We start from the raw sequence: 21,265 nt of genomic DNA on the forward strand, positions 1-21,265 counted from the left end.
TGAATCAACTTGCCCTCCAGCAATGACTGGAAGGCCACAAATGCCAATTGAAAGGCTCTGGTCTCCAGAATATTAATCGACCAGGATGCCTCCACTGGTGACCAGCTGCCTCAAGTCAAGCAACCGAGACAATGAGCTCCCCAACTGAGGAGACTGGTGTCCGTAAGAAGCACTGTCCACTGGGGCTGATCTAGACTCATTCCCTGAACCAGATTGGTAGACTGTAGCCACCAGCACAGGCTGTGATGAACTAACCTCCAAAGAGGGATGGGAGAGTCCAGATCGTGAGTTTGCGGCAATCACCAATGAAGAGGAGCATACTGAAGGAGGTGCATGTGAGCCCAAGCCCACCTGACAACTTCCAGGGACATCAACCCCAAGACCTGTAGAAAATCATGAGCTCGAGGACAACGACAATCCATCAGGGAGCGAATCTGTGACTGCAATTTCAATACCTGGGCCTCAGGAAGAAAAACTCTCCCCAAGCCGGTGTTGAAATGAACTCAGAGATCCCCAAGTGTTGAGACAGAGTCAACCGACTTTTGGACAGGTTGACCACCCAGCCCAGCAACTGTAAAAACTCCACAACTTGAGTCGTGACCCAGGAGCTCTCCTGAAAAGACTTTGCTCAAATCAACCAGACGTTCAGATAGAGATGAACCAGAATGCCCTCCTTACTCACAGCCACCGCTACCATAATTTTGGTGAAAGGTTGCAGGGCCGTGGCCAGACCAAAAGGAAGTGCACAAAACTGATAGTGCTGCCCTAAAATTACAAAGCGAAGGAAGCGCTGATGGGAGGCCCGAATTGGAACACGCAGGTAGGCTTCAGTCAGGTCAAGAGAGATCAGAAATTCCCCAGGTTGAACAGCAAGAATTACAGACTTCAGGGTTTCCATGTGAAAAGACGGAATCCGGAGTGCCTTGTTGACACCCTTCAAATTCAAAATGGGCTGAAAAGACCCTTCCTTCTTAGGCACCATGAAGTAAATTGAATACCCACCGGTGCGAACCTCCTGAGGAGGTATAGGAACTACCGCTCTGAGGTCCAGCAACCTTTGCAATGTCTGACGAAACACCCGCTTCTTCTAAGTTGCCCGACAAGGAGAAGAGAGAAAATGATCTGGTAAAGGCCGGCAAAACTCAAGAGCATAGCAGTCCTGAATCACCACTAGGACCCACTGATCCATTATGATTCCCTGGTAAAATTCCTGCAACCACCAAAACCAGGGGAAGGACCCGCAGCGAGTCATTGGGCTGGACAGGCAAAGGAGGGCCCACCGGAAGAGTCCTGACCCCCCTCCTGGCGGGTCCCCCGAAAGGACTGCATGTGCTGAAAGAAGCATCTACTGGAAAGGAAAGGAGCTGAGCTACAGCCAGTGGTGCCTATGAAAGTCACGCAAACGTCCACGGGTGGTGCCACCCTGCGATGCCTGGCAAGTTCAGTCCTCTGGAAGCCAAGGCACGTCAGAACTACTCAAGGCCTGAACAGGCTTATCCAACTCCTCCACAAAGAGGAAGGAGCTTCGAAAAGGAAATTTACTGAGCTTAGCCTTAGATGCTGCATCCGCTGACCAACCCCGAAGCCATAAGGTATGGCGAGTAGGTACTCTGAGGGCCATGGACTTGGCTGATGCCCGCAACAGATCATACATGGCATTAGGGAGATAAGAAGCACCGTGCTCTATCTTAGGCACTTCCTGATCCACTAAGGATCAGTCAGCAGACTCCTGGTCAAGGACACACTCAGACCACTGGAAATAAGACCAGGCCACCAGACTGCCACAAATCGCTGCCTGGACATCTAAGGCAGCCATGTCAAAACTCTGCTTAAGGAGAAACTCCATCTTACGGTCCTGAGGATCTCTCTGTGCCAAACTTCCCTCAACTGGCAAAGTATGCCTATGTGTGATAGCAGAGACCACCGCATCAACCACAAGAGACTTAAAGGTTCCCTCATCCCCATCCCGAATGGGATATAGCCTGGCCATGGCTGCGCCAAGTGAAATGGCGCATTTGGAGTCTTCTACTGTGCATATCCTGAATATCCTGATGCATAAGAAAGGAGCAGGATGCTGACCGGATCCCCCAAAGCAGAGGGTCTACAACTTGAGGGGGATCCTTAGTTTCCTGCTCAAAACCGAAGACACCTGGAGAATAAGCTCCTGCAGCTCTTCCTGGTGAAAAGTGCACATGACTGACGCATCCTCGCCAACCAGCATCTCCAAAAAACCCCGTCCGCATCATCCGTCCCTCCCGGATCAGCCAGAATAAATTCCTAATCCCAAGACACCCACGGTCGCTTGGACGATGGTTGGAGGGACTGAACAAGGGCAGACACCATAGGAGACTGAACGGGGGCAGATGTAGAAGGTAGAGAACCCCCAGCAGATCCTGAGGAAGAAGGACCCCCAGCCAACTGCAAATAAGACTTGTACATGGCTAAAACAAAGTCAGAGCAAAAAACAAACAAACCCCTGGCAGCACAATAGAACTCACTGCAGCTGCAGAAGAAACAGCTAGGATCTGTTCCTGTCACTCTAAAACAGGAGGACGGTCACCTGAAGTTACAGACAAAATGGTGGAACTTTCTGCCAACACCAGAGAAAAGCCTGCTGAAAAACTGTCTCCCGAGGCCAGTAGCAGCAAAGACGTCTGACTAGACCCAGTCGCTAAACCAGAACCGCAGGCAGCAGCCACTATAGCGGTAAGGGAATCCCCAGCGCCATCGGCGGTAAGGGCAATCTTATTTCCCTGACTGTTGGTGACTGAGGAAACCCCACTGTGGGCCATAGGGGAAGAACGGGCTTCTCCACTGCCCACAGCCGATGAGCGGTGCACACGCGAAGGGGAACCCTGCAAGCCATCACCTGAAGCCAATGCAGATTCCTCCTCGAAGTAGCTGGAGCACTTCATGCACACGCCAGCCGCATCCACCACTCAGCGAGCACATAAAACGCACTTCTTCAACTTTTCAAAAGTGCTCATAGCATACGTGCAGGAGACCAACGCACAAAAACGCCGGTTAGAAAAAAAGAAAGAAATTAAAGCTAATTCAAATTTTCCTTTAGACCGGCTGCCTCAGGCATTTAATTTTTTCAATTGTTCCCACAGCAAACAGCTGTAAGGGATAAGAGAGCAGACCCCACAGGCTCTCAAACCTGTAGTCTGTACCTAAAGTGTTGTGTCTGAAGCTGAAGTTTTCTCTAAATAAATAAAATTTGGGCAGGTGGAGGAAATTGGGGGTAGGACTTGACCCTTCGAGTTTGGCACCCCTGAGGTCAGACGGACCCCCGAAAGGGTCCCCCAAGCTCTGTCTGGACAGCAAAAAGGGACAATAAAAAGGTCACTAATCAGATCCAACAGGCCCTAACTATCAAAGGGAAAGACTGCACAGGCTTATCACCTCCACTTGCTGGAGACTGAGAACAGACCGATTGTAGATGGGACTGACAACTGCCAAAAGTCAATGTGTCTCAGTCTCCACCTGTTGGCAGAGGAATGTAAACCCATTCGTTCTGTGCTGGTCTGGAGGTACACTAAAGAAAAAAAAAGCTATTCAGCGACACTATCCAAATGGTACCACTGAATATCTTTACAGACCACTGGGGAAGTACCCAGATAATACTTGGGAGGTCCAGAAGTGACAGGCAGCAGCAATTTTCAGCACTACTATCTGGATGAACTGAACAAGGAAAAACTACCTTAAATGTATCCGGCTAGAGGCTGAATATCTTCACTAGCTGGGTAATGCCAGGTGTCACCGCTCTGTCCAAATATTCATCAGCAGCCACCATCAGTAGACAAGTATCAGGGGACTACTATTTTACTTATAAATGCATATAGTTTAATGTTTATTTTATGCTATTTGTATTATTGATTTCTCTGTATAGTATTTTCATATAATTTTGTTGATTACCTGACATTACATATTTTATTACACATTTATGAATTCCACCTCAGGCTTTTGAGATTCTTTTAATAAGCTGTGGCAAAAAGTGGTATTAGTGCACTCTTTTACCATGTGAGCACTTACCACCAACCATTTTGTGGGTGGTAGGGGCTCACACAGTACTCCTGTGCTAACCAGTTAGCAGGCACTCTCCCAAAATAAATTAAAAATATTTTTTAGCTCACAGTTAGTATACACTAATTTGGCAGTTACTGCTGGACACCTGAGTGCATCTCACAGTATGCCATTTTAAGCTGTGTTAGCACCTAAAGCAGCTTAGTAAAAGAGCCCCTAAGTGAATGAAATCATTCAACTTGTGAGATAGCACAAGTGCTGCAGACTGGGGAGATGACCTAATACAATCCAGAACATAAGAACATAAGAAATGCCTTCACCGGATCAGACCAAGGTCCATCTAGTCCGGCAATCCGCACACGCGGAGGCCCATTTAGGTGCTCCTTGTTGGAGACCCGGATTTCCCATATCCCTCAATATGATTTGCAAGAAGGTGTGCATCCAACTTGCGTTTAAAACCCAGAACAGTATTCTCTGCCACCACCTCCTCTGGGAGAGCATTCCAAGCGCCCACCACTCTTTGTGTGAAACAGAACTTCCTGACATTTGTCCTGAACCTGCTGCCATTCAGTTTCAGGCTATGACCTCTTGTCCGTGTCACATCTGAAAATGTCAGTAATGCTGCTTCCTGGTCAATTTGGTCAAATCCTTTTAATATTTTAAAAGTCTCTATCAGATCCCCACGCAGTCTTCTCTTTTCGAGGGTGAATAGTCCCAGTTTTCCGAGGCGTTCCTTGTAGCTTAAATTCTCCATGCCTTTGACTAGTTTCGTTGCTCGCCTCTGCACCCTCTCCAACAGAATTTTATCCTTCATAAGGAATGGAGACCAGTGTTGGACACAGTATTCTAAGTGTGGTCTGACCATTGTTCTGTAAAGTGGCATTATAACATCTTCCGACCTACTCGTGATCCCCTTCTTAATTATACCTAACATCCTATTTGCTTTCTTCGCCGCCGCCGCGCATTGAGCCGATGGCTTTAGGGTTCTGTCTATCAGAACCCCCAAATCCCTTTCTTGTTCGCATTTGGCTAATGTCACCCCCGACATCTTGTAATCATGTTCTATGTTTTTCTTTCCCAGATGCATCACCTTGCATTTGTCTATGTTAAAATTCTTCTGCCACTTTATCGCCCACATTTCCAGCTGATTTAGATCCTTCTGAAGATCCTCACAGTCCCTTTGAGAGCCAACCGCCCGACATAGTTTTGTATCATCTGCAAACTTGATTATATTGCATGATGTTTCCTCTTCCAGGTCATTTATAAAAATATTGAACAAGATGGGCCCAAGAACCGAGCCCTGGGGCACGCCGCTGGTCACCTTTTCCCAGTCCGAGAATTTCCCATTTATGGTTACCCTCTGCGTTCTGTTCTCTAGCCAATTTCCGATCCATCCGTGCACTTCTCCTCCTATTCCATGACTTAGTAGTTTACTCATAAGCCTTGCGTGCGGAACCTTGTCAAATGCTTTTTGGAAGTCCAAGTAAATTATGTCCACTGGATCTCCACTATCTATTTGCTTGTTCACCTTCTCAAAGAATTGAAGTAAATTTGTCAAACATGACCTCCCCTTCCTGAAGCCGTGTTGACTAGCTCTCATTAGGTTGTGCTTTTCCAAGTGTTGCACAATGCAATCTTTAATTAGTGCTTCGATTATCTTCCCAGGAACCGATGTGAGACTCACCGGTCTGTAGTTTCCTGGTTCACCTCTTGATCCTTTTTTGAAAATTGGGATGACATTTGCTATCCTCCAGTCGTCTGGTATTTGCCCGGTCCTAATTGACATGTTAGCTAAGGATTGTAATAGTTCCCCAATTTCTATCTTAAGTTCCTTTAATACTCTCGGGTGAATCCCGTCCGGTCCAGGGGATTTATCACTTTTTAGTTTGTCAATCTGAAAGTAAATCATGTCCAACTCCACATTTATTGTTGTTATGCCCTCCTCTATGCCTCCGGTGAATACCCTCCCAGTGTCTGGCATTGATGTAGTGTCCTCGTTTGTGAAGACAGAGGCAAAGAATGAATTTAACCTATCGGCAACCTGTTTGTCTTCTTTGATTGACCCTATCGTTCCTTGATCGTTGAGAGGGCCCACTGTTTCTCTTGCTGGTTTTTTTCCTTTTATATATCTAAAAAAGGGCTTAAAGCTTTTGTTTTCTTGCGCTATCTTTTCTTCATAGACTTTTTTGGCTTCTCTTACCGCTTTATGACACTTTTTCTGGTTGATTTTGTGACAGTTCCAGGCCTCCGTCGTTTTTTCCCGCTTCCATTTTTTAAACGAATTCCTCTTTTCCTTTACTGTAACCTTCACCTCTTTGGATAACCAAGCTGGTTCACCTTTGCTCTTTTTTCGCCTTCCTTTGGAAATCTTCGGTATGTAAAGATTCTGTGCTTCAATGATGGTGTTTTTCAGTAGAGACCATGCTTGATCAACTGATTGGATTTCTGCTTTGCCCTTCTTGAGCCGTTTTCTAACCATGGTTCTCATGCTGTCGTAATTCCCTTTTTTGAAGTTAAAGGTTGTGGCTTTAGTCTTGATTGGTTTCCCCTTTCCGATGCCAATGGTAAAATTGATCATATTGTGATCACTTGTCCCCAGCGGGGCCGTAACCTCTACATCTGCTGTCCTTCCAGTAATGCCATTTATAACCAAGTCCAGGATTGCGTTTCCTCTTGTCGGTTCTCCCACCATTTGTTCAAGGAAGCAATCTCCTATCATCTCCAGGAATTTAGTCTCCCTTCCGCAGATTGACATTCCCAGTTTCCAGTCTATCCCCGGAAAGTTGAAGTCCCCCATGATCGTTACATTTCCTGATTTACATCCACTGTTAATTTCCTCCAACATTTCTTTGTCTGTTTCTTCAGTCTGTCCCGGTGGTCGATAATAGAGGCCAATTTGTATATCTGTCTCTTTTTGTCCAGGAATCTTTATCCAGAAGGACTCTAGTTTACCATTTACTTCCATCTCCCCTTCTCTAACAGACTCTATTTCTTCCTGGACCTACAGGGCAATGCCTCCCCCTTTTTGCCCAATCCTATCTCTTCTGTATAGTTTATATCCTTGCAATGCCGTGTCCCATTCATTTTCTTCATTCCACCATGTTTCTGTTATTCCTATGATGTCCAGTTGTTTACTCCTTGCTAGTTCTTCCAGTTCACCCATTTTGTTTCTTAAGCTTCTGGCATTTGTGTACATACATTTAAGTTCTGTTCGTGATAATTTCCTGGATTTAGTGGTTCTCACATCCCTTTTTGTATCAATTTGATCTTTTTCGTTTTCATTGCCTCCTGTAGTTTCATCTTGTTCTTCCCCTATATCTGTGTGGTTGTTTGAAGTTTCCTCTTCATGATATCCTGGTGTCCGGTCCATCGACTGGTTGTCGACTGTCGGCTCTCCCCTGATCTTTAGTTTAAAGCCTTCTCAATGAACTTCTTCATGTTCTCAGCTAGGACTCTCGCTCCCTGTTTGGTGAGGTGTAGACAGTCCTTTCTAAAGTACCTGCTTCTTCCCCAGAATGTTGCCCAGTTTCGCACGAAGTCGAAACCCTCTTCTTCACACCATCGCCTCATCCAGGCATTAACCTCTCTCAGTTCATCCTGTCGCATTGCGTCCGCTCTTGGCACCGGGAGGATTTCCGAGAAAGCTACCTTCACATCTCTGACCTTCAATTTCCTTCCGAGTGAACGGAGCTGGTGCTTCATTACTTCCCTATCGTATTTCCGTCCGCTAATATCATTAGTTCCCATGTGGATAAGTACGGCGGTATCCTTTCCTCCTGCTCCGTCTATGATCCTGGAGATCCTGCTGGCCACATCCTTCACTCTTGCACCAGGCAGGCAGGTAACCAGTCTATCCTCTCTTCCTCCCGCAATGTGGCTGTCCACATTTCTTATGATGGAATCTCCAACTATGATCCCAATCTTCTTTAGTTGGAGGTTCCTCGGGGGTCTTAAGTCAGTATCCATGGTGTAAATCCTGTCTTCCTTCTTCTGTGGCTCATCCCCAGATGGTCTATCATCTCTTCTGTTTGGATTGGTGCCTCTTTCTGTATCAATTTCACCATCCTCCTGGGTTGTTCGGTTTCTGATCTCAAGCCCTGGGATTTCCACAATCTGTTGGTGGGCATCTTCGATGTATCTCTCCAATTCATCAATCACTTCACTGGTACTGGGCTCCACAATCAACCTCTCCTCTGGTGCTTTTCCTCCTTATGACTGAGAAGTTCTTCAAGTTCCTTCACGGTTCCCTCCAGCAACCAGACTTGCTGTTTCAGGCTTTCCAGCTCCCTGCACCTACTGCAAATGTATGCCGTAGTCCCTGAGGGGAGGTAGTCATACATACTGCAGCCGGTGCAGAAGACTGGAAAGTTCATCTTATGGCTTCCGTGGGTGCTCATAACCTGTTGCCTCCTCCGAGCTGCCTGTGCTTTATATGTGAACCTCTTTTACCGGAATGTTGTGTGCGTCCTCCTGCCAATTTGTTGTCCTCCTTTCTGCTCCAAGCGACCGTCCGTGTGTGTATAACAGTTTACAACTTACGATTTGTGATTACTAATTTGTTGGCCTTGCTCCCTGGCGCTTACTTAAGGTGTCTTCGCATAGGCGCTCTCGCTAAGGCGAGCGCCTTTGCCGCTCGCCTTCGCCGCGCGCCGAGGGGAGCCGAGTCGCGCTGCTGGTGACGCGCAGGGGGTGGGCGGAGCTAACTCTCGCCTTCCCCCGGCAGCCTGCAGTTCCCTTTAGCTACAAGTCAGGAAAATTTCCAGGCTTCCAAGTTTCAATCCTGCAATCATAATTGTCAAATACCATATTTTTCGCTCTATAAGACACACTTTTTCCACCCAAAAAAGTGGGTGGAAATGCAGGTGCATCTTATGAAGCGAATATAGCAACCCCTCCGGTACCTTTTTTGAATTCCGGCGGTCTAGCGCTGTAATGATGAGGATGAGGCTAATCTGAGTTCAAAACAGGCTGTACAGCACTGGACATCTTGGGTGTGTTTTGTTTTTTCAATCGTTTTAGCAGCTCCGCAGCGGAAAGCGAGTGGGGAAGGCCGGCCAGGGTAGGAGGGAGATGGATCATGCTGTGGGCATGGCTTTCCCTGGCGCAATTCAATGAGACTTGATGGAGAAGAAACCTGACAGGAGGAAACTGGTGCCGAAACCCAGGATGGGAGTCGTGGGATGAAGGCGGGGTGAAGGGTCATGGTGAGCGTCGCGCTTTTGATGCGTTACGAATGCTTGTCTTTAGCTTGCGTTGATACCTCGTTCGCCTGACTTGGGAGGCTGGGCACGGTTTTGAAAAGGAGTAAAATGCTCGGATTGATACTTGAGCTGGAGAAGGCAGACAGAAAGTTTGTTGGCAGCTGAAGAATAAGTATTTCATTGGGGTTTTGGTTTGTTTGTTTTTTAAATTGCATCCCCCAGAGATGTTGAAGGGAGAGCAGAGCCCCAACATGTCACTCATTGACCAGACTATAAAGATGAGGAAGGAAGCGGAAGCCAGGAAAGTGGTATTAGATTGGGGCCTTCTCAATGTCTCTATAGCTGGCATGATTTATACAGAAATGTGAGTTTCTTTATTAGTCTTCCTGCTAATGTAAGATCTGTAAGTTCATCCCTTTAAAGTGTAATTTCTGTGTTTATTCTATCTAATTTTGTAGTGGGGGATGAAGTGAGTTGCCCAGGGTCATAAGTAATGTCAGCAGAAGAATGGGATGTGAGCTTAAAAGGCCTGCCTGCCTGCCTGCCCTGTGCCACTAGATCTGCCCTGTGCCGGCCTGGCACTAGACCACCAGAGGGGGGACAGGGTACACCATTTGGTTAAGTATTTTTTTTCTTGGTTTTTCCTCCTTTACAGGTAGGTGCGTCTTATGGAACAAAAAATACAGTAACTCTCTTCTGATACCTCAGCCCTAATGCCAGCCCTCTGCTCCAACCTCATGCAAGTAACCTTATCTATCTGAGCTGGGTTACAGGGCTCCTTCTCTACCCACTTTAGAAATCAGACTTCTAAGCTCTGCAACTGCACTGAACGTCTCTCAGCAGCAGGTCTAAGTTGCTCTAGCTGTTCAAGCTTGTGTTGATGACATTCATTCCAACCATACTCTCTGTACTCACTGCAGCTTGTCAGCTTCTGCCTGCAAAGCTTTGACAAGGTCATCTTTGGCTTGTAGCTCTTTCTTCACCTCACTCAGTTCCAGAGCTGCAGCTTTGTAATGGCGACGGTTATGTGCTGCTTCTGCTTTGGCTGCAATGACCTAAAAAAAGCCCAGGGGACAAACTTTTCTGTAATCTGTCAGAGGGTGCACATGCTACCATTCAACTCAGTGCAAAAGTAGTACATACAGACATGGGACTCCTGGGAAAAGGAGAACACTAATCCATGATATAAAACTAAGTGAATATCTTCATCCTTATTTTGACAAGAGAAATAGTTCATTATTTGTATTATTAATGTATCTATATTTTCCCCCCAGAAACCAACCCCATCTCTATGTGCACAAAGATTTCAATAACTCTAATAATTCTTGAAACACAGTATATTCAAAAGCCTTTTACCTAGGAAACAGGCTTTCTGAAAGCTGAACAACTTGAATCCAATTAAAAATGTGCATGTGAATTAAGAAGACATGTAGAAGAGATCAGGTTAGATCAGGCAACATCCAAGATATACTGTATGTAGCTCTGCATTTTCCAAACTATGCATGTAGCTTTCAGGGATAAATGATCCGCAAAAAAGTTTGTGTAAGTTTTTGCTGTGCTTTCTCCCTGGGTAACTTTAAGGAGAAAGGTATCCAAATACTTTGGAGAAATCATACAAAGTCCATACAAAAAAATACTCTGCATCTACCTGCATCTAATTCTGAAAATTGCCTGTATTATTTCTATTATGCTTTTAAGTGTACGTGTTCCGTTTCCCAATAGAAGAGCAAAACTGTGTCACAGAAACTGGTCTCACCTGATCTTTAAGGTTCTTCACATTCACCTTCTCTTTCTCTAAGGCCACTTGTAAGGTTTGTACAAGTTGCTTCATCTGCTGATCCTCGTCTTCTTTGCGTTTTAAGACTGCTTGTACCTAGCACAGTGCAAAGTTGATGAATTAATTCTCCAAAATGAGATTTCATGTCTAATGGAGGCAGAAGAAAAAAAAAGTGTGGGAATTTTCAAAGCCACACTGTCCAAGCACTTTCATCTAGCTTTAAAGAGAGGCCATCTTGTGGGAATCCTCAGGTTCAGGGAATAAGAGAGTTTGTCTACATTTGATTTTCAGAAGTGTGTGTGCTATTTTGTCCTCGTTATGTCACTAAAATAAGTGGAAGGTAGGCAGTGCTTCTAATGCTCACTCTTTTCGAAGGAAAATAATACAGGTGTTTTCTCTTTGAAAACTGGCTGCTACATGCCTGAGCTAAAGGTGTCCACATACATGGCAAACACTGAGATATTCAAAAATTGTTCCCTAAGAATGAGTCAAAACATATTTCTTGCTTTCCGTGTACAATGAAAAGAAAGGCAAAATACACACCTCTTGATCTGTACATGTACCTGCACTAGATGTGCACTTCCAGCTGGTAGTGGAAGCCATCTGTACTACAGCTGAAACACAAGTCTGCACAGATGCTATGACAGTATACTCTAGGTTTATATGGAAGCTAATTTCTATCAAGGTGCCTAGTTTAACAGGGTAAGTTGGTGCTTACTTAGACGCCTCATAGTAGTAGTATAAAGACACATAAGCTACCATGTGTTTTTACCGGTTTTAAGTTGCAGAATTCAAGCTTATCTTGCAGGCACAGTAGATTATTTACTACTGTAGTCCCTGAGTTACAGACACCTGACTTAAGTGTGACTTGTACTTAAGAATGTGATTGCAGCTTCATATGATTTCACTGAGCAGTATTTCCAGTGGCATAGATTCCTACACTTCTCCTGCAGCAGATTCAGGGATGATACATGGCCACATTAAGAACAGTGTGTGGTTGTGAATGCTGTACCTTAGAAGGAAAACTGGTAGGGACAGTTGTCCCTTTTGTCATATGGGAGCAGAAGTAAGCAGCAAGAATCTTAAAATCTACAATTCCGAGTTACATACAAATCTGACTTAAGAACAGTTTTAAAAACGTAACTCATTCTTAACCTGGGGACTGCCTGTATACACTTAGATTAGCATATCTTACAAGTACTTGTATAGATTATAAACTCCACACCTGCTCTACCTTGTAACCACTTACTGGCAAAGTACACACCATCATGTCATCAGGCATACTTCTATGTCGATCAATACCATGTAAGAGCCCATATTTATGAAAATAACTATAAAATCACTCTGATGTCCATTTATCTCTTCTACATCCATCTCCGAATACACATGCAGCCAAGTCTTATACTCTATGTACATTACAATCTCTCCTGGGAGGAATAAAGATATAGGACTGGGAGGGCAACACTTAAATCAAATTCACAAACTGAAACAGAATATTTATGAAACCCAGAGAATTATATGCATAATACTACTGTTACTATATCCAGAGATGGGTCTGCTTCATATCTGGTTTACCCTTCATTCAACACTACTGTGATCATCATCAAGTAACATCTTTCATCCTGTCCTTACACTTCAGCAAGCTTTGCTTTTTTGTCCTACCAGTTGAGTCCTGAACTGATAAATTATGTCTGTCAAACAGCAGATGGATGTGCAAAAGTAGACATGGCCCACTTTTGCTCTGAAGGTTTTCTTTATTCCTTTGTTACAAAAATACTGATGGTCTGTAGCTGCAAGATATCTTTTATAGTGTAGAGCTTACAGCTCATTGGTCTCTGTCTCCATCTACTAATTGATGGACATGACCTGACCCATCAGTTCTGAATCAACCTAATTGGACTTAAGGAAAGAAAATTAGCAGGTAAGACCAATTTTTTTCCTTACCCTCCTACTTTTCACTGCAAAACAATATGCTGACAGATATCTGTTATAGCTTGCATACCACACTTGAATGTTTTCTTACAACACTCTGGGGCTCCTGCAGGGTTATTCTGGGGCAGAAGTACCTGTAGATTCAGCTGCACGAGGTCCGCTTCCCTCTTTGCGAGGGCACTCTCCAGGATGTTGTTGTGCTCCCGCAAGGCAGAGTTAGTCTGTCCCAGACCGGTGAGTCTCCCTCGCTCATGTTCTAGCTCAAGGGCCAGCTTCTTGTTGATTTCTTCCAAACGTTTTATCTTCTTCCTGAAGCCTCTTGATTCCTGAAGCTACAGTGAATCACACAATAGTTATTTTACCTACATCACAATTCAATAATCTACCCTGCAGTAGAAGATACATGGCTAAAATTCAGAAACTCTTATCACCTACTACAAATACTGAACAGCTTGCTATGATTCTAGAGGAAAAGATTAATAATTTCTGTACTGTACTAGGGCAAGACATCATCACTCTTCCACCAGAATTTAAGTAATGTCTGGAAAAATTTCTACAGAGGCGTGTTGGTAACAGCACAATTTTCATTCTGTCCTGGCTAGAAATATAAATCTATGGACACCTGCCATTAGCACAACCTTTGTGAATAGTGCATAACCTGCACATATTGTAAGACTGAAGTAAGCTGAGCCTTCAGAATATGGTGACTGAAGACCAAGACATACCTCATCCTCAAGTTCCAGCACTTTCTCTCTGTTCTCTTCTAACTCTTGACTAGTGAGAGAAATCACTTCCTGCAACTCTTTTTCCAGCATTTTCTTACTGTGGATAACCACTTGCAGCTCACTCTCCAGACTGTGCACCTTATCCTGTGAAGAAAGATATGTGAGTTAGCAAGGAATACGCAATTTTTTAGGAGACTAGCCATATATTAAGCAAAGTTTATTGAGAGTAGCTGTCGCATCCTTAAAGAGGAGTCATTGTACTTATAAAACACAGTTACTTACCATAACAGGTGTTATCCAGGGACAGCAGGCAGATATTCTCACATGTGGGTGACGTCATCTACGAAGCCCCGATGTGGACAGCCTCGCAAGCAGACTTGCTTGTAAAACTTTAGAAAGTTTGTAACTTTAGATAGTTTGCATCGTGCATGCGCGAATGCCTTCCCGCCCAACGTAGGGCACGCGTCTCCTCAGTTCAGATAGCTAGCTAAGAAGCCTACCAGGGGAGGCGGGTGAGTTGTGAGAATTATCTGCCTGCTGTCCCTGGATAACACCTATTATGGTAAGAAACTGTGTTTTATCCCAGGACAAGCAGGCAGCATATGCTCACATGTGGGTGACCTCCAAGCTAACCAGAATGGGATGGTGGAAGTGTTGGCAATTTAGGAGAATAAATTTTGTAAAACTGCCTGGCCAAAATGGCCATCTCGTCTGGAAAAAGAATAATGAGAGGTGAAGGTATGAACCAAGGACCAAGTGGCAGCTTTGCAGATTTCCTCAATAGGAACAGATCTACTGATGCCGCCATGGCTCTGACTCGAGCCTGTAGATGCAGTCCAGCCTGAGCATAGCAGAAAGAGATGAAAGCAGCCATCCAGTTGGAGATGGTGCGCTTGGAAATTGGATGTCCCAACTTGTTTGGATCAAAGGAGACAAAAAGTTGAGGAGCAGATTTATGTGGTTGAGTGCGTTGCAAGTAGAAAGGCAAAGCACGCTTACAGTCCAGAGTATGAAGAGCTGTTTCTCCAGGATGAGAGTGAGGCTTTGGGAAAAACGCCAGAAGTACATTGGATTGATGGAGATGAAATTCTGAGACCACTTTAGGCAAGAATTTAGGATGAGTATGGAGGACCACTGTGTCATGATGGAATACTGTGAAAGGTGGGTCCGTTACTAAAGCTTGTAGCTCACCGACTCTGTGAGCAGATGTAAAAGCAATGAGAAAAACCACTTTCCAAGTGAGATAGTTCAGATGAGCCGAAGCCATTGGTTCAAAAAGGAGGCTTCATCAATTGAGCAAGAACAACATTGAGATCCCAAACCACTGGAGGCGGTTTGGCTTGACACTGAAAAGTCCTTTCATAAATCTGGAAACCACAGGATGAGCAGAAAGGGGTTTCCCTTCTATAGGCTGATGGAAAGCAGCAATTGCACTGAGATGGACTCGAATTGATGTGGATTTGAGACCTGATTGAGATAAATGCAACAGGTAATCCAAACTGAAGATAAGAAGATGGATTGAGGCTCCTTGTGATGAATGGAGCACCAAGCAGAAAATCTAGTCCATTTCTGGTTGTAACATTGACTGGTGGTAGGCTTGCTAGAAGCCTCTAAAATGTCCTTGACAGATTGAGAAGACTGTAGAGTGGCAGTTAAGGGGAGAGGTACCAAGCTATCAGGTGTAGAGACTCCAGGTTGGGATGAAGTAGAGACCTCTGACTCTGTGTAAGCAGAGAGGGAAACACTGGTAGAAGCAGTGGCTCCCTGCTGAGTTGAAGTAGAAGGGAGAACCACGGTTGTCTGGGCCACCGAGGAGCTATGAGAATCATGGTGGCATGTTCGTGTTTGAGTTTGAGAGGAAATGAAGTAATGCATACAGAAACTGATGCGTCCATTCCGGAAGAAAAGCATCTGCCTCGAGGCAATAAGGAGAGTATATCCTGGAGCAGAACTGAGGCAGTTTGTTGTTGTGGGGAGATGCAAAGAGATCTATCTGAGGAGTCCCCCACTGAGAAACAATGTGATAGAGAGACGAGGAATTGAGTGTTCATTCGTGAGGTTGTAGAAGACGACTCAATTTGTCCGCCAGACAGTATTTCTCTACTTGAATATAGGCCGCTTTTAGAAAGGTGTTATGAAAGATTGCCCAATTCCACACCTTTTGAGCTTCCTAACAGATAGGGAGAGATCCTGTGTCTTCCTGCTTGTTGACACAGTACATGGCAACTTGGATTGTCTATCCGAATGAGGACTACTTGATCGTGGAGAAGATGCTGAAAACCTTTGAGAGCATTGAAGATTGCTCTGAGTTCCAACAGATTTATGTGACACTGACAATCTGTGGTGGACCAGTGGCCTTGAGTATGGAGACCATCGAGATGAGCCCCCCAAGTGTAGGTTGAAGAATCTGTCGTGAGGATCTTCTGATGAGGGGGCGTTTGAAACATTAAACCTCTGGAGAGATTGGAAGAGAGCATCCACCAGTGGAGAGACTGTCTCAATGAAGGAGTCACTGTAATGTGCTGGAAGAGTGGGTCGAAAGCATGCACCCACTGAGATGCCAGGGTCCACTGAGGAATTCTGAGATGATGTCTGGTAAAAGGAATCACGTGAACTGTAGAGGCTATGTGACCTAGGAGAACCATCATGTGTCTCGCTGAAAATGAAGTGAGGGATGACACTTTGTGACAAAGTTGAATGAGAGCATCCTGACATTGTTGAGGAAGGAATGTTCTGAGGTGCACAGTGTCCAGTACAGCTCCAATGAACTGTAGGATTTTGAGAGGGTTGGAGCTGGGATTCTGGAAAGTTGATTTTAAATCCCAATTGTTGGAAGAACCAAATAATCCATTGGGTCGCTACAAGAACCCCCTGAGATGTTGAATTGTTGATGAGCCAGACGTCCAAGTATGGGAATACCTGAAGACCATGGCTGCGCAGAGCTGCTGCCACTACTACCAGGCACTTGGTGAAAACTCGGGAAGATGATTTAGGCCAAAAAACAGCACTCTGTCCTGAAAATGATAATTTCCCACCCGAAATCTGAGGAGCTTGTAAGAGGCTGGACAAATAGAAATGGGTAAGCCTCTGAGATCCAGGGAGCATAACCAATCAGTTTGATCCAGAAGAGGATACAATGATGCTATAGACAGCATTTGAAATTAATCTCAGACAAGGAGTTTATTGAGAGTTCAGTGATCCAGGATAGGTCGCAGATCCCCCGTCTTCTTTGGGACAAGGAAGTAATGGGAGTAAAACCCCATGCTCTGCTGTTCCAGAGGAATCTCCTCGATGACATGGAGACAAAGCGGAGCTTAAGCTTCATGAAGAAGAAGGGTGGTCTGGAAAGATTAAAAGGATACTCTTTTGTAATCATAAGGAAGTGGAGAGAGAGGCCTTCCCAGATGAGAGTGAGGTCCCATCTTTGGTAGAAATGATGGAGACGGCTCGCTATGGAAAAAAGAGATGAGAGAGGTAGAACGAGCAAGGTTACGCTCTCTGTGTGAGTTAGTTAAAAAGACTGAGAAAGCTTAGGTGTCTGAGGTTTATGCTGCTGCCATTGCTGCTGTTGAGGCTGCTGTTTCTTAAGAGGCGGCCTTAAAACAGGTACTGCATTTTAAGGGAAAGGCCTTTTGGGAAGATGAAAGAGGTGTATAACCCTTATCTGTGGAAGGGTTCGGGTTTGACCTGATGATAGAGGCAAATGACTTCTCATGCTCAGACAAGCACTTTGTAATTGCCTCAATAGAGTCATCAAACAACTCATTGCCTTGGCATGGGATGTTGGCCAGTCGATCTTGTAGATTTGGGTCAATATCTATGGTGTGGAGCCAGGCAAGACAGCACATCGCCACCGAGAAAGCAGTGGCCCTGGAGAACATCTCAAAAGCATCATATGCAACCTGGACCATATGTATGCGAAGTTGTCCCAGAGTGGAATACATATGCTGGAACTCTGTCAGGCAATACTCTGGAAGATACTTGAAAAAAGTGGGCATAGCATTGACCCAATATTTGAGATAAGATGTAAAGACAAAGTTGTAAATTAAAATTCTATTTGTCATCATAGAATTTTGATACAGGCGTCGGCCAAATTTATCCATGGCCCTTCCCTCTCAGATAGATGGGACTGTGGCATAGACCTTGGCCAGATTGGTTGTTTTCAAGGAACACCTAACAAGAAAAGATTGATGGGCTAGTTGAGACTTTTCAAATCCCGTACAGTGAACCATTTGATATCGAGATTCCAGTTTCACTGGCACAGCAGGAAATGGAAGATGGTGCAGCAAGATTTCTTTTGAAAGTCTGAGTGAGAATGCCATTCATGGGTAATTTTAATGAATCCGTAGGAAGATGAGGTATACCCAGTTCTTCCAAATACTCCTTAGAGTATGTTGAATCAGACTGCAAAGTGATGTTAAGATCTTTACTCGTTTGTATAAAAACTGAGTAAAGGACACCGAAGCAGAAGAGGGGAGATCCCGTTGAGTCGAAGGCAACCGGGAACCCCTCGAAGTACGTCTCATGGCAGAGAAAGAGGGTGAAGCCTCTGTGGAATATTGATGCCTGAGTTCTGAATCCATTGGGAAAAAAGAACCAGCCGGTGATGAAAAAAACACAGGAGAAGGTCTCAGCTGACGAAAATGGTTCTGCCGTAGATTTCCTCAAGAAGGAAGGTGGCCGTCTCAAGAATTGTCTATGCCTCAAGAAACAAGGTCTGTCTTGAGAAGAGGACCTGGGTCTCGATGAATACCTCGACAGATGGTGTGGAGATGAACTGTGCCTCGGAGAACGAGATAGTGATCTTGAATGCAGCTTCAATGAGGAATGTCGAGGAGTCCTCGCCCTGTGCCTCGAAGGCGACAATGCCTTATGTATAGAGGTAGGGTTGAAAGTTGGAGATCGAAGTACAGACACTGACGTACAGACACTATGTTTCTATGATAAGGACTCAGTTCCTTGTGCAGAAGTATCTCAAGACACTCGCAAAGACTCAGCTCCTTGCATAGTGTGTAGATTGATCTTGAAGCACTCTGAAGGACTCGATTCCTTGTACAGAGTGCATTGTCATTTCTGGAGGCACTCTTAAGGACTCAACTCCTTGTATAGAGTGTGTTGGTTTTTCTCGAGGAACTCTCAAGGACTCGACTCCTTGTATTACTACTGCGTGCTCAGGCTGGCCTGCAGGAAGCAGGGTCGAGGCAGAAGTTAATTTGGCAAGCATGTTACCAAATTCCTGATGCAGAATAAGTTCCAATATACTCTGCAAAGTCGGCACTAAGACCACTGGAGCTGGTACAATTGGTGTGAGGAAGACGACCTCGAGGAAGTGTTGCCTCTATTTCGAGACATGTGTCCTAGAGATCCTCAGACCCACAGGTTCTAGAGGTGGTATGTCCGTAAGGGTTAGCTTAGCAATCGTACCTGATGGAGACACCAAGGATAACGGTGCCCCAGGGGAAGAGTTAGCTGAGCTCCCCGAAGACAGACTTCCCCATCGAGGAAGGTTTCATCGAGGTCGAAGATTTTGACCCCGGAGAAAACTGCTGGAGTCAAGGTCGAGGTAGAAATGGGATGCACGGCAGGCGCCCGACTCCAAACGTGGTCAGGCTACACTTCATAACCCTGTGACTGGCCGGGACTGGAACGAAACACGGGTGCGGCAAAATCGAAGCCCACTGGCTGAAGGCGCGACTAGGCCCCGCCGTGACATGAAGAAAGAGACTACAAAATTTTTTTTTTTTTGTAAAAATGAAATGCGCAAATAAACACAGCTACCCTATAAAGAAAATACACAAGCCGTGGTGAGAGAAGGCACGAGTAGAAGTCTAGCACAGAGCAACGAAACGAGTGGCTTGTCAGCTCCGCGGTAAACTGAGAAGATGCTGAGGAGACGCGCGCCTTATGTTGGGCTGAAAGGCACTCGCGCATGTGCGGTGCAGGAGTCGCAAACTTTTTAAAGTTTTACAAGCAAGTCTGCTTGAGAGGCTGTCCACATCAGGGCTCCTTGGATGACGTCACCCACATGCGAGAATATGCTGCCTACTTGTTCTGGGATAATTTCCTGTAACACCTTCTGAATCTGAAAATTTGTCTTTAATTATGTAAAAGGTATGAAATTTTTTTCTTTATAATTATGTGAGTGACAAAATTAGCTGAAGTAAATATAATTTCTAGCAATTTTGTTTACATGATTCATGATGTGCTCTCAGATGATGTAGCGATGTCTACTTACATGTAAGACTTGGTCATAGCCTCCATCTGTGACCTGTGCTTTCAGCTTACTCAGATCAGCTTCAGCAGATTCTTTGGCGGTAAGAGCTTCCTGAAGTCGGCGACTCAGAATCCCAACTGCATTCTCGTATGACCTGTGTTTGGCTTTCATCTCCTTCTGGGCACTGGTCAAGTCTGAACCTAGACGTTTCATTCTCTGCTTCTGTTCCCCAATGGCTCTATAAAAAATGCAATTCTAAGGAGCAGGTTTAACATCTAACTAGAGTTGATGCAGTATAACTGTACTGTCATTTCATAGTGACAATGCATAACTCTTAATAAATAAGGAGAGCTCCCCAAACTGCAAATACAAAGTAGAGAATGACATAGGGACAAATTTTTCCCTGTCCCAGCGGGAACTCATTTTTCCATCCCGGCAAGTTCTTTTTCCTGTCTCTGCCACATTCCTACAAGCTCTGTCCTCATCTGCACAAACCTCAAACACTTTAAAATCATAAGTGTTCAAGGTTTGTGCGGTTAAGACAGAGCTTACAGGACTGGGGCAGGGACAGGAACAATGACAAAACTTGTGGGGATGGGACAGGGAAATTGAGTTCTTGTGGGGACGGGGACAAAATTGTCCTGTCATTCTCTAATACAAAGCTCTTTTTTCTGGCCTGCCCACAACTGACCCTAACCTGGAAAAGAAGTCTTACTTTTTTTTTTTTCTTTTTAAAAACGTGTGACACTAGCAAAGGCAGGAAGCTGACAGGGTTCCCAGAATCCAACAGTCAAGGAAGATGATGGTAGCATGATACAGTGACAAACTGGACAAAATCTAAGCAGGATCACCTGGTGACAGGTCAATTGCGCACGAGAAATCATTGCAGTTCTGATATTAGTACACACTTACTTTTTTGCCGCCTCTTGTAATTGCTCCACCTGCTGTCTTAAGGTGCTGTTATCCTGAGTAAGGAAGACCAACTGATCTTTGTCAAACTGCAAAGACTTAAGAAGGAGAGAAAGATAGACAAAAATTATATTCAACTGATGGGATATATTTACACTAGCATTTACACAAGCTGCAGAGCTGCAACTCTATGAAGCAGAGAAAAAATATCTCGACTTCAGAATTGAGTTGGCTCCCTTCAAGCAGCTAGATTTAAGGTTAGTGTGCTTTGTAACTGCCTTGAACTCCTTAATCAATCATTTTATATTTTTTCATTAAGCACCAAAGCCCAAGAAGTTACCTCTTGGACAACAAGCAAAACTTTATTATTGCATGAGTGGTCTCTAAGCCTACAGTTAAGGCTTTGGGATAATGCCAAAAACATCTTACCCTGGCAAAAGTCACCCAATAACAGATAATTTCACTGCAAGTAGGACACTTA

General features: G+C 44.8%; 1 protein-coding gene across 4 annotated transcripts in view; it reads right to left on the reverse strand.

Moving 5' to 3' along the window:
* The window catches only part of GOLGA3 (golgin A3), a 113,601-nt gene that overhangs the window by 25,502 nt on the left and 66,834 nt on the right, over nucleotides 1-21,265 (reverse strand). For all 4 annotated transcript variants that reach the window (XM_033954751.1, XM_033954752.1, XM_033954754.1 and 1 more), the window contains exons 14-19: nucleotides 20,788-20,882; nucleotides 19,897-20,113; nucleotides 13,662-13,805; nucleotides 13,071-13,268; nucleotides 10,984-11,100; nucleotides 10,143-10,282 (exon numbers count right to left, since the gene is read on the reverse strand). In XM_033954751.1, the coding sequence (XP_033810642.1) occupies nucleotides 10,143-10,282; nucleotides 10,984-11,100; nucleotides 13,071-13,268; nucleotides 13,662-13,805; nucleotides 19,897-20,113; nucleotides 20,788-20,882 (911 nt within the window). The remainder of the gene's footprint in view (nucleotides 1-10,142; nucleotides 10,283-10,983; nucleotides 11,101-13,070; nucleotides 13,269-13,661; nucleotides 13,806-19,896; nucleotides 20,114-20,787; nucleotides 20,883-21,265) is intronic.

The sequence above is a fragment of the Geotrypetes seraphini genome, chromosome 8 (genome assembly GCF_902459505.1).
Source record: "Geotrypetes seraphini chromosome 8, aGeoSer1.1, whole genome shotgun sequence".
NCBI lineage: Eukaryota > Metazoa > Chordata > Amphibia > Gymnophiona > Dermophiidae > Geotrypetes > Geotrypetes seraphini.